Raw genomic sequence first — 12,837 nt, forward strand, 5'->3', positions numbered from 1 at the left:
CGCTTGATAAAGAGTCAGGAGCAGAGAGATTAAGTCCCTGCGGAAATAAATTCATGTAACTGCAGCTTTTATGACTTAATGATTTCCCATTATGCATCATCTGAGTTTTTAAAGAATTTAAAAAGCAACTACTCAAGGATGTCTCAGCTTTTTGTTATAATTTTTTTGCTCTACATGTTTGTTTATTTCATTTAATTCTCCTTTTTTTCTATTAACTAAGTGGAAATATTTCCTTCTTAATCTTACTTTTCTTGTCCTGAAAATTCTGAAACAACTTAGCACCTTTTACTTATTCTTTTTTTTTAGTCTATTGAATCTTTTTTATCAGAGCACTTCTCTGAGTACAGTAGATTACCCTGGAGGCAGCTTTCAAAGTGCAAATTTGAATTCTTAGAATTTGCAATTTTTGTTTATGGTGTAGTTTGGGTTAATGATGATAGCTTCTCCCTCAGTTCCAGCCAGAAAGAAAAGACACAGGAGATCTTGCCTGGAGCATTGATAAGCTTTTGCATAGCAATGATGGCATGTACTTGGTCTATCCAGGCCAACATGGACCAGGATGAACTTTTGGAAGTAAAGATAGAGGAAGAGGAGCTGGAGGAGGAGCATAAACACGCCACTAGGCAGGATCAGAACCTGCAAAAGAACAACACCCACAGCAGGGAGGTCTTCCGACAGTACTTCAGGCAGTTCTGCTACCAGGAAACATCTGGGCCCCGAGAGGCTTTGAGCCGACTCCGGGAACTTTGCCATCAGTGGCTGAAGCCAGAGACCCACACCAAAGAGCAGATCTGGAACTGCTGGTGCTGGAGCAATTCCTGACCATCTTGCCTGAGGAGCTCCAAGCCTGGGTCCAGGAACAGCATCCAGAGAGTGGGGAAGAGGTGGTGACTGTGCTGGAGGATTTAGAGAGAGAGTTGGATGAGCCAGGATATCAGGTGAGAACATAGATGTGGTGTCTGAGAAGTGAATTATGGATTTCTAGGCCAGAATGAAGTCTAATAGTATTTCACAAAATGTATCCTTGACAAAACTGGTGCATCAGAAAGGGGCCTGAGTGTCACAGAATGTTGGTTAATGTAATCCTAACTATTTATGTCTTTTTTTGTGGAAGGATCGTGTATTTCTGTATTAAGCTACAAAATTCTGTTTGGTGAAATGCTGCCCATAAACAGACTTCTAGTACAGAGAGATCATTAAAGGGTGGGCAGCAGCCTTTTGAAAGGGACATCACTTCTGCACAACACAAGTAATTAAGAAGTAAGGTTTTGCAGATATATCCTCTGCCTTGTCTCCATTAAAGGATTAAAAGACTGAGAAATCAAAGTCACCATCTCAGTGGAATGAGATGTAGGAGCAGAGTGGAAAGTTAGGAGGGAGGGGCATGGAGGGAACCCATGTTTCTTTGAGTGGTTGAAAGCCCAGTTGAGTTGAAAAGGTGAGATGTCAGTAGAAGAGTTGAAAACAGAGACTAGAGGACCTTGAATATCAAACTCTGGAGTTTAGATTTCATTCTGTAGGACAGAAGCTCCTAAACTGTTCTAAGTGAGTTTTACTAACACCAAGATACAAAAAAAAAAAAAAAAAAAAAAGGCAAATTATGTTGGACCGTTTTGTTTTGTTTTAACATTGATAAAGACAGTGGTTTTCAACCAGCACCTCAAAGGGCATTTGGCAATGTTGTGGGACATTTTTCAGTACCTCAAAGGGTGTTTGGCAGTGTCATGGGACATTTTTGGTTGTCCTAACGTTAAGAGGTACTACTGGCATCTAGTGACTGAAGGATACTGCTAGATAATCACAGTGGTAATGAAAAGGAAGTATAATTCAGTATCGAAGTACGAAGTCTGAAGAGGGAAGGACCATGTGGCAAAAAGGTCTCAGTTGAAAATAGGATCATGAAAGTGTGACTGCAAAGGAAGAGGCATATCTTAGGTAAGAATTAATTGAAAATGATACAGATGGAGGTATGAAGAAGGAAGAAAGAATGGAGAACTCCACTCAGCAGTCTATTCTAGGCTAAGCACTAGGGATTTTCAAGCTTGAAAGACTAGTATAACGGAAACACTCCTAACCGAGTTCAAGATCGTAGGGGAAGGTGAATTGGGAAAAGTTCATCATTCAGCAGATATTTATTGGCCATCTGTTTACTAGGCACTGGGAATGCACCAATGAAAAAGTATAGAGGGTTGCTGCTCTTCTGTCTTGGCCACACCTTGTGGCATACAGGTCTTAGTTCCCTAACCAGGGGTTATCTTGGCCACACCATATGGCGTGCAGGTCTTAGTTCCTTAACCAGGGGTTAAGCCTGTGCTCCATGCATTGAGAGCACAGAGTCTTAGCCATTGGACCACCAGGGATGCCCCAATCTGACTTTGAATTCCAATTTAAAGTTTTTAATTTTAACATAATCACTCTAGCTTCTATGTTTGGAAAGTTCTGCATTGGGCCTGGGGGTGGGGAAGGAGAACATAGGGAACAAAGTTAGAAGCAGGGAAACCAGTTGAGGAGGCTATGGCTATAAGCAGTAATCCAGGCAAGAGATGCTGGTGCCTGACTAGGATAATAACATTGAAAGTGGCAAAATGTAATTGGATTCTGGATACATTTTGACGGTAGAGCTTGAGAGGATTTGTGTTTATATAGGTTGCAGGATATGAGAGAAAGTGAGTTAAAGATTATGCCAGGGTTTTTGGTTTGTACATCAGGTAAAATGAATTCGTCGTTCACTGAGATGGTAAAGATTGGGAGAGACATAGGTTTGGAGTAGAGGGACAGGAATCAAGAGCTAGGTTTTGGATGTGTTAATTTTGAGATTCTCATTAGAATCCAAGTGGAAAGTTTGAGCAAGCAACTAGATATAAAGAGTTGAGATTCAGTGGGGGTGGGGGGTGGAAATCTGTTCTAGAAATACAAAATTGGGACTTGCCAGAATATGAATGGTATTTAAAGCCATGAGACAAAAAGAGCATCAGGGGAGTATCCAGACTGGTAACTGGGGACTGGCCAGGGAGGTAGGAAGAGAACCAAAAGAATGGGATTCTTAGGTGCAGGCAGAAGTGAACTTGGTTTTAGTCATGATGAATTTGTACTGCTAACCAGTCCTTTCTTTGAGGCTTGCTGTGGGTAGCTAGTGGTTTTTGAGGCCTAGTCAAAGATCCAGGGACAGAAGGCACAGTTCACTATACTGGGCTTTTTTTGCTCCCTTCTCCCCCAGATTTGAGAGCTTCTCAGGTGGTGCTAGTGGTAAAGAATCTGCCTGCAAAACAAAAGATTCGGGAGACGTGTTCAGTCCCTGGGTTGGGACGATCTCCTAGGGGAGGAAATGGCAACCAGCTCCAGTATTCTTGTCTGGAAGATACCATGGACAGGGGAGCCTGTTGGACTATATTCCATGGTGCCACAAAGAGCTGAACAGGACTGAGTGACTGAGCACACACACCCCAAAATTTGAAGTATCAAAACATCTTTTTCTGTCTGAGATAGTATTCTGCTGATTTTGGCTCTTATTCTGAGGGAAAGATTACAAAATGAGACTATGTCAGAGAAATAGTGTCAGTATATGGTAATTTTTTATTTACAAACTTTAGCCATTGAAGGGTATGTGTGTGTTAGTTGTTCGGTCATGTCTGACTCATTGTGACCCCATGGACTATAGCCAGGCTTCTCCATCCATGAGATTTTCCAGGCAAGAATACTGGAGTGGGTTGCCGTTCCCTTTTCCATGGAATCTTCCTGATTCAGGGATTGAACCCAGGTCTCCTGCATTGTAGGTAGAGTCTTTACAGTCTGAGCCACTAGGCAAGCTATCGAAGAGGGATGAGGAAGTAATTTGGGGGCCTGTCATACGCCATTGCCTATGTGAGGTGCTTTACATGCATGGTGTCATATAATCTCAGAATAATTCCTAGCCCAAGGTGATAGAGCTATCAATACTAAACTAAGAAACAGAGTAAGTAATTAGATTCCAATTCCTGTTTTTATACTACCATGCTGGGGAAACCTTTTCTTCTTTTATTTTTTTTTTAAGTGCAAGAGGTAGTGGGCCCATGGAGGAATGGAAGCTACAGAGTGGTTCAAATTGCTGAGTAAATGAGTTAATTGAAGGAGCAGGGGTCAAAGGGAAGCAGAAAGGGATGAGATTGAAGGCAAAAGTAGAGATACAAGCCTGGAAAAAGAAAAGACGTCTTCCTCTAAGAAGGAAAGGAGAAGAGTAAGAGAGTGGAGATAGGTAAAGTGAAGGAGAGAGGATTTTTTTGAGATGGTCGTGATCTTGGAGAAATAGAAAACAAGATCATCTTCCCAGAAAGAAGGGGGATGGGAACCTCGGAAGAGCATTGTCTATTAGGAATATGAGAGATTTCACTCCTTTTTCCTTCCCTCTTTCCTTCTCATACCCTCTTTCCTTTCTCTTTCTTCTTTGTTCCCTTCTGTCTTTCTTTGTAATTTCTCTCATTATTTCCCTTTACTTTTCCCCCTTCCTTTCCTTCTTTCTCACTTCTGTCTTATTTCCCCATAAATTCTTTTCCACTCCTTTCTGCCTCTGCCTCTTTTTACCTTCTTTTCCTTCTCTTTGCCACTTCTCTATTTCTTTCAGCATAGGCAAAAATGTAAAAGTGGTACATTTAATATACTTTAACAGTTAATATAGGGGAAATTACTTCCAACTGGCGAAGGGAAGGTTTCCCAGAAGAGGTGACATTTGTATTGGCCTTGAGTAGGATTATGGCAGGCTGTTATATGGAAAGAAGTTTATTTCAAGTTTCAGAGAGCTGGGTGCCACTGCCCTGGATAGTATGTTCTTGTTTAATGTTACCAGAGTGAGGTTCTAAGCTACATCTCATTTACCTCAGGTCTCAGTCCACACTGAGGAACAGGAAATGTTCTTACAGGAGATCATACCCCTAAAAACAGAACAAGAACCCAGAATGTGCTTTCTGTCTGTGCAAGCCCAGCCAAAGTGTGAATCTGCAGAACTTGAAGCCCAACAGAAGCAAGGTAAGGAAGGAAGACCCATCTTGGGAGGAAGGGGAGGACAGGGGCCAACATAGGACCCTGGGACTCTTATACTTTATGCTGTTTGTGAGCACTGAAGTCGGGAAGGTCTCTCAAGAGCGCTGATGGCTCATGCATAGACCTGAGGCAGCCTGGTTTATCACTCTGCAACTTCTTTTCTCTTTATGTTAATATTTGCTAAATCCTGGCTGTATTTTATTTGAAATCACTTGGTTTAGTCCTTCTGATAGTTATTTTCCTCTGCTGACTTCCCTCCTATGTATAGCCTTTATCCTACCAGACAATACCACTATCTTTATTCTGTGTCCTTCAGTAAATAAACCTTTGCCCCATAATCTCTGCAGCTAACTTTCAGATGGTTCAGGGAAAAATACATATATGTGCGTATACATACACACATATATATGTTATATATATGCCTATATATTACTCTTCTAGAGAGAAGGAGTAATAAAGCAGATGTGGCAAAATGTTCAAAGTGGGTGAAGGGGTGAAAGAATGTACTTTCCTTATTTCTGCTTTCTCTGTTTTGTCACTTACTTTTTAAAAACAGGTGAAAACTCACATGGTTGAAAAAAGTAATAACCTAAAGTTACCCAGTGAAAAGTTTTCCTGCCACTCTATTACCCTAGCCATTTGGTCTCCTCACCTCTGTTTTGAAATAGGTTGTCACTGTTACTAGTTTCTTGTGTGTCCTTCTAGAGATTTTTAACCATATATGTGTATTTCTCATATTCAAATATATTTTCCTTTCTTTATCACTAAGATTATAGAGCCTTGTATTTTTTATTTCTTAACAGTTGCTTAATATTAAAATATATGACTATATCAGGCTCCCCAGGTGGCTCAGTGATAAAGAATCCACCTGCCAATGCAGGAGACAAGGGTTCAATCCCTGGGACAGGAAGATCCCTTGGAGAAGGAAATGGCATCCCACTCTAGTATTCTTGCCTGGGAGATCCCACGGGCAGAGAAGCCTGGTGAGCTATAGTCCATGGGGTCACAAAAGAGTTGGACACGACTTAGTGACTAAACAACAACAACAATATGGCTATATCATGCAGTTAACTTATCTCCTGCTAATAACATTTAAGCTGACCCCACTCTTTTACTATAACAAATAGTGCTGTGATAAATAACCATATGTGTGAATATATTTGTAGCATAAATTCCTTCTAGGTGGAATTACTAGGTCAAAATATTTGTAATTTTGATATATATTGTCAAATTGCCCTCTAATAAAGCTTGGATCAATTTACACTCTTACTGGCAATGTTTGATATTCATGTCATGAGCACAGTGTTACATCAAGCTTTTGGCAAATCCAGTAGGTGAAAATTATACTCAATATTGTTTGAATCTGCTTTTCCCTTATTGTCAGGGGGAGTGTCTCTTTTCTTGTGTTTAAGAGCTGTTGTATTTCCTTTCTTGGAAGCCATCAGTTTTTTTCTTTGCCCAGTTTTCTATTTGATTACTGTTCTTTTTCTTAACAGTTTTTGGAGTGCTTGTGTTTATTAGTTTTATGTGTTTATTCTATATTCTAGTGCCATTTTATAGTCATGCAGGATCTCTAAGTTCTTGTGTAATTTTTCATTTGAATAATTTTATGTTGCCTAATGAAAGTTGCTTTTTGCAACCACAGGAAACTAACGAGTATGATCCATTTTTAATTTCAGATATTGAGACTGGAAATGAGTATAGGAATTTAACTCTAAAGCAAGAAGTTTCTCAAGAAATGAAACCATATGGGAATATAGCTAGCAAATTTGAAAATGAAATGTCTCAACCAGCTAGGTATGAAAAAACATATGAACCTGAAGAAAAAACAGGAGAGTCTTCTGAATATTCAAGGGAAGATAAAGAACCTACATGTGATGAAAATGGAATAAGTTTAACTGAGAACTTAGATCTTTCTGAACACCAGGGAATTTGTCCAGGAGAAAAGCCTTATGTATGTGATGTCTGTGGAAGAGCTTTTAGTCAACACTCATGTTTCGTAGAACATCAGAGGATCCATACTGGAGACAGGCCCTACAAATGCAAAGAATGTGGAAAAACTTTCCGTGGGAGAACTGTGCTTATTCGACACAAAATAATACACACAGGAGAGAAACCATATAAATGTAATGAGTGTGGCAAAGCCTTTGGCCAGTGGTCAGCTCTTAATCAACATCAGAGACTTCACACAGGAGAGAAACAGTACCACTGTAATGAATGTGGCAAAGCCTTTAGCCAGAAAGCAGGTCTCTTTCACCATCTCAAAATCCACACAAGAGACAAACCTTATCATTGTACTCAGTGTAATAAAAGTTTTAGTCGGCGCTCAATTCTTACCCAACATCAAGGAGTTCATACTGGGGCAAAGCCCTATGAGTGCAGCGAGTGTGGAAAAGCCTTTGTTTATAACTCCTCCCTTATTTCCCATCAGGAGATCCACCACAAAGAAAAGTGCTATCAGTGTAAGGAATGTGGGAAACCCTTCAGTCAGAGCGGCCTTATTCAGCATCAGAGAATCCATAATGGAGAGAAACCCCACAAATGTGATGTATGTGGAAAAGCCTTTATTCAGAGGACAAGTCTTATAGAACATCAACGAATTCACACTGGAGAGAGACCCTATAAATGTGAGAAGTGTGGGAAGGCTTTCACTCAAAGATCAGTCCTCAAGGAACATCAGAGACTGCACACCGGAGAGAGGCCCTATAAATGCGATGGGTGTGGGAATGCCTTCCATGGAATCATCAGCCTCATTCAGCATCAGAGAATCCACACTGGGGAGAAACCCTACCAATGTGATGAATGTGGCAAAGCCTTCAGACAGAGGTCAGATCTTAATATAACACCAGAGAATCCATAACAGAGGTGATCCCTATACATGTGAAGTGCATGGGGAGTCATTTACACAGAACCCAGCTCTTATTCAACATCAGACTACCCACAAAGCAGAAAAATCTGGTTCTGTGTGATGACTGCAGGGAAACTATCCCACAGAATTCAGGCTAGGGAGAAATACTAGCTATGAGGACAAAATGTTAGTTACTATAGCTATAAGGAAACCTTGGATATTTCATAAAAAATTCACTGTGTGCTCCTTTTCTCAAGAGTTTACAACCTAGTTTCGAAGATAGTAGGTCCACCTGTTTAGTTAAGGCCATAGGACAGTAGAATTGATGCTCAAAATATTATAGAATTAAAGTGGCACTTGGGAAGAAGTAAGTGCTATAAATTCTGAAGGAGAGATCACTGTTGCCTGAAGTGGTCAGGAAAGATTTTAAAGATAAAGGTTTGATGGAGATATTTGGAAGGCAAAAGGGAGAAAATATTTAGAGTAGAAGAAATTAATCAGAGTGCATGTGGTTTGCAAGCATCAGTGACACAAAACAAGCCAACCTAAAGAGAGTTCATTCAGTTGGACAGCTGATGGTATTGTGTTGGAAACACAACTTGAGGACAGACACTGGGAGGTCAGAATGCCAGTAATTTCACTGAATACTTTGACACTTAAACAAAGAATTTTTCTCATTTAATTTCTAAAATGTTCCTATAAAATGATTCTCCATTGTAAAAATGAGGATACTCTTGCTTATGGAGATGATGACACAGCTACAGTATTACACAAAGGAAGAGACCAGAGGCTTAAGTGCAGGTCATTACAGTTCATTAAGTACTGTTCATTACAGGAGTGGTTCCTCAAGAATCACCTGTGGTGCTTGTTGAACATACCCGAGTCCCACTCGCAGATACTATGCTTCATTAGGTCTGAGATGGGGATTGAGAATCTTCATTTCTGTAGCTCCATAGTCACTTGATGTGCTACACGATTCGAGAAACATTGCATTGAATCACAGTTGTCGGTGAAGTGAGGAAGCATGAATACAGGCCCCTGCAGATTTTTCGCATGAGGAAAGCTCTTCAGGGGACATGAGCCAGCAGCTCTCTACAATGACCAGGGAATTAGACTACTGTCGTGCCTAAAAATGAGGGCTCACGATGGCCATTCTAGCCCTTCAAATCTGAATGTTTTAAAACAGACCCACCTACATTCCGAGGCTCCCAGGGATCTTCTGAGTGCATGGGGGTGTGTGTGTCTGTGTGTGTGTGTGTGTGTGTGCGCGCGCGCGCGTGCATGTTAGGGGAGGGCTGCTGGTGTTCTCTGTTTCATACTTCTCTTTTTTCCCACCTCTGTGTTCTGAATTCTTTTACAATTTTTTGGCTTGTATACCTTCTTGAGCATATAAAAAAGACAAGGATTAGTGATTCTTTCCTTCGGGCTTCAGGAAAAAAAAAAAAAAAAAACGAAAACTGACGTTTCCCCTATATTACTGAGTAAATTCTGTTTTTGATGAGAACTTATGATTACTGTAGTAGGTAGCAGGCAAATCACAGAAGTACATATAGCTCCTGGTCTGTTTATCTGTTTACAGAAATCATATTTGATCTCTGCTGAGATGTTGATTTATTTCTTTTCCTTTCTGCCTTGCCACAGCAAACTCCACAGTTCCTAGGACTACATTCCCACCCCTTCCCACCCAACTTCAGTCCCCTCATCTCCCCTCACGTCTAGCTGGTCAGTGGGTTTGAAGTGGTGAGATACTGATAGAAGAGGTAGAGGAGAAAAAAGAAGGGTAATTCACCACTCTTTAACTAGTCCTAACAACTTTTCTGCCCAGCCCTGTCTTTATCTCACTTCCCCCTTCTGTAAAAGACTCTACCCCCATTTCCCTAGTGTCTCTATCTCCTGTCCCTCTGTCCATAATCCCAGTATAAGACATGATATCATCATTGGCTTTGAGCCTGGAGAGTCCCCAGTCCTGTAGAAATATATATGTTCCTAACTTTCTAAATTGTAATTGTGAACACATTTTCTCTTAAAAATGATAATAGTACTATAACTTAGGCATATAGTTAGGCATGAAGTGTCATACTGGTTCTGGGGATTAGTATTTACAATGTGGGAAAACTTTCTGGGTTCACAACATAGGAAAGCAAATTAACATTTGGAAAACAATTCATTCTCAAGTGGACTGTTTATTTGATAATAAGACCAACATTGGAATTGTGCACATAGGCACTGAGGCAGCTAGGATTGAAAACCTAATTTTTTATGTCTGGAAAACAAACAGATTCTAGAACTAAGCCTGAGGGCTCTAGCTATAAGTATTGATGCATGCTAAATTGCTTCAGTTGTGTCCAGCTCTTTGCAATGCTATAGACTAGTCTGCTCCCCCGGGATTCTCCAGGCAAGAATACTGGAGTGGGCTGCCATGCCTTCCTCCAGGGGATCTTCCTGACCCAGGAATCAAACCCACATCTCATATATCTCCTGCGTTGGCAGGTGGATTCTTTACCACTAGCACCACCATAAGTATTGATATATGAGGCCTGTTCCCTAAGGTTACTCAGTCTCAAGTTTCTCTCATGTAAACTCAGCCATCTGGAGGGGGCTTAACTTAGTAACAAGAACCTTCATGAGAACATCTCTACCAAACTGATGCTTGCCCATACTTGTCATGTAATCAGATTTCACAAACATGTTCTCCAAACTGAAGTTACTCTTCATAGTAATGTCAGAGCCTCTCTAATCTGATTGCTCAGTAGAATGCAATTGTTATTTTAAACTTGCTCTCTATTCTCCAGTGCTGTTAATAGCAGTCTCTCCAGTTAATCTGCTTAACATGCTCTCTCAATGCATACAAGTTCCTCCATTTCCCTCTCAAGTAAAGAGAACTATAAAGGAACCATAAACAAAGACCCAGAACAATGGACTATGCCTATCATATAGAAGAATAGAGTTCATAACATTTAAAAGTAAATGTGGGAGGTTTGTTCTGGTTGTTTTTTATGCTTAAATGCAGTTGTACCAAAAAAAAAAAAGGGGGGGGGTGCAGTGGCATGGGATTTCCAGGTAGGCATCAAAGGGGTCAAACTAGTCCACAATAAGAAGGTAAAAGGTTACTAAATGGAACTAAATCAGCAACAGAGAAAACAAGGCTATGAGAGGGCAAGTGGAGGACATGTTGGATAAGGAATTGGAGAGTGCAATAACAGAATACCTTGTGACGAAGTCGAGTACATTTTTATGTATAATAGATGGCATGATAATGACAGGATCTAGGAAATCAGTTCATTTATGTGGATTTTTAAATCAACAAAACAGGAGGTGATATGAAAGTAAAGCCAGTCCACAAGAAAAGTATTGACAGTAATACAAAGCCAAATAGAGCAGCTGGTGTAAATCTCAAATGAATCATGAAGCAGCAGCTTAGAAATAACATTAAGGATGAGAGTAAGATTGATTAGCTTCTCCTTTCTATTTGATTGAAGATGCCAAGACAGCCTGTTGTTTCATGTCCAGTTCTAACTGTTAACTTCCTGACCTGCATACAGATTTCTCGAGACAGGTCAGGTGGTCTGGTACTCCCATCTCTTTCAGAATTTTCCACAGTTTTTTGTGATCCACACAGTCAAAGGCTTTGGCATAGTCAATAAAGCAGAAATAGATGTTTTTCTGCAACTCTCTTGCTTTTTCGATGATCCAGCGGATGTTGACAATTTGATATCTGGTTCCTCTGCCTTTTCTAAATCCAGCTTGAACATCTGGAAGTTCACAGTTCATGTATTGCTGAAGCCTGGCTGTATGTTGTCACCCTGCTTATTTAACTTATATACAGAGTACATCATGAGAAACACTGAGCTGGAGGAAGCACAAGCTGGAATCAAGATTGCTGGGAGAAATATCAATAACCTCAGATATGCAGATGACACCACCCTTATGGCAGAAAGTGAAGAAGGACTAAAGAACCTCTTGATGAAAGTGAAAGAGGAGAGTGAAAAAGTTGGCTTAAAGCTCAACATTCAGAAAACTAAGATCATGGCATCTGGTCCCATCACTTCATGGCAAATAGATGGGGAAACAGTGGCTGACTTTATTTTTTGGGGGGCTCTAACATCACTGCAGATGGTGATTGCAGCCATGAAATTAAAAGACGCTTACTCCTTGGAAGGAAAGTTATGACCAACCTAGATGGCATATTAAAAAGCAGAGATGTTACTTTGCCAACAAAGGTCCATCTTGTCAAGGCTATAGTTTTTCCAGTAGTCATGTATGGATGTGAGAGTTGGAATATAAAGAAAGCTGAGTGCCAAAGAATTGATGCTTTTGAACTGTGTTGTTGCAGAAGACTCTTGAGAGTCCCTTGGACTGCAAGGAGATCCAACCAGTCCATCCTAAAGGAGATCAGTCCTGAGCGTTCATTGGAAGAACTGATGTTGAAGCTGAAACTCCAATACTTTGGCCACCTGATGTGAAGAACTGCCTCATTTGAAAAGACCCTGATGCTGGGAAAGATTGAAGTGGGGAGGAGAAGGGGATGACAGAGGATGAGATGGTTGGATGGCATCACTGACTCAATGGACATGAGTTTGAGTAAGCTCTGGGAGTTGGTGATGGACAGGGAGGCCTGGTGTGATGCAGTCCATGGGGTTGCAAAGAGTCAGACATGACTGAGCGACTGAACTGAACGGAACCAAGATGTTTACTAAGGCAAAAGCACCTAGAGAGGTTGGGGGAGAATCAAATTTCTAAAGCAATGAAAAGTAAACTGAGCTTTAAACATGGGTGTCAGATGAAAAGGTATCCTGACAATCACAAAATGATTCCAGAAAGTGTAATAGAAAGGAACTGAAAGGAAGGAAGATGGGCCCCCTCTGATAAAAAAAGAAAAAATGGGGGGGGGGGGTTGACCAGGGCTCTAGGATTGAGAAATTTCCTGGGGCATGGTGGGTGAGGATGAAGGTGGAGAGTGATCAGATGGAAGCACT

The 12,837-nt window shown here is 40.7% G+C and overlaps 2 protein-coding genes across 3 annotated transcripts in view; both read left to right on the plus strand.

Moving 5' to 3' along the window:
• ZSCAN23 (zinc finger and SCAN domain containing 23) overlaps window positions 1-578 on the plus strand; it is a 17,068-nt gene extending 16,490 nt beyond the window's left edge. The window contains exon 5 of one of the 2 annotated variants that reach the window (XM_070456883.1): window positions 453-578. The gene's annotated coding sequence lies outside the window, so the exon portion shown is untranslated. The remainder of the gene's footprint in view (window positions 1-452) is intronic. The other variant, XM_020890376.2, reaches the window with a different exon arrangement.
• Window positions 516-12,633, plus strand: ZSCAN12 (zinc finger and SCAN domain containing 12). Its single transcript, XM_070456878.1, is given in 5 exon segments — window positions 516-787; window positions 790-938; window positions 4,854-4,998; window positions 6,693-7,855; window positions 7,857-12,633. Coding segments are annotated over 5 exon segments (1,854 nt in total). The 5' UTR covers window position 516; the 3' UTR covers window positions 7,983-12,633.
• Window positions 12,634-12,837: the final 204 nt, after the last annotated feature.

This window comes from Odocoileus virginianus, chromosome 27, assembly GCF_023699985.2.
Source record: "Odocoileus virginianus isolate 20LAN1187 ecotype Illinois chromosome 27, Ovbor_1.2, whole genome shotgun sequence".
Lineage (NCBI taxonomy): Eukaryota > Metazoa > Chordata > Mammalia > Artiodactyla > Cervidae > Odocoileus > Odocoileus virginianus.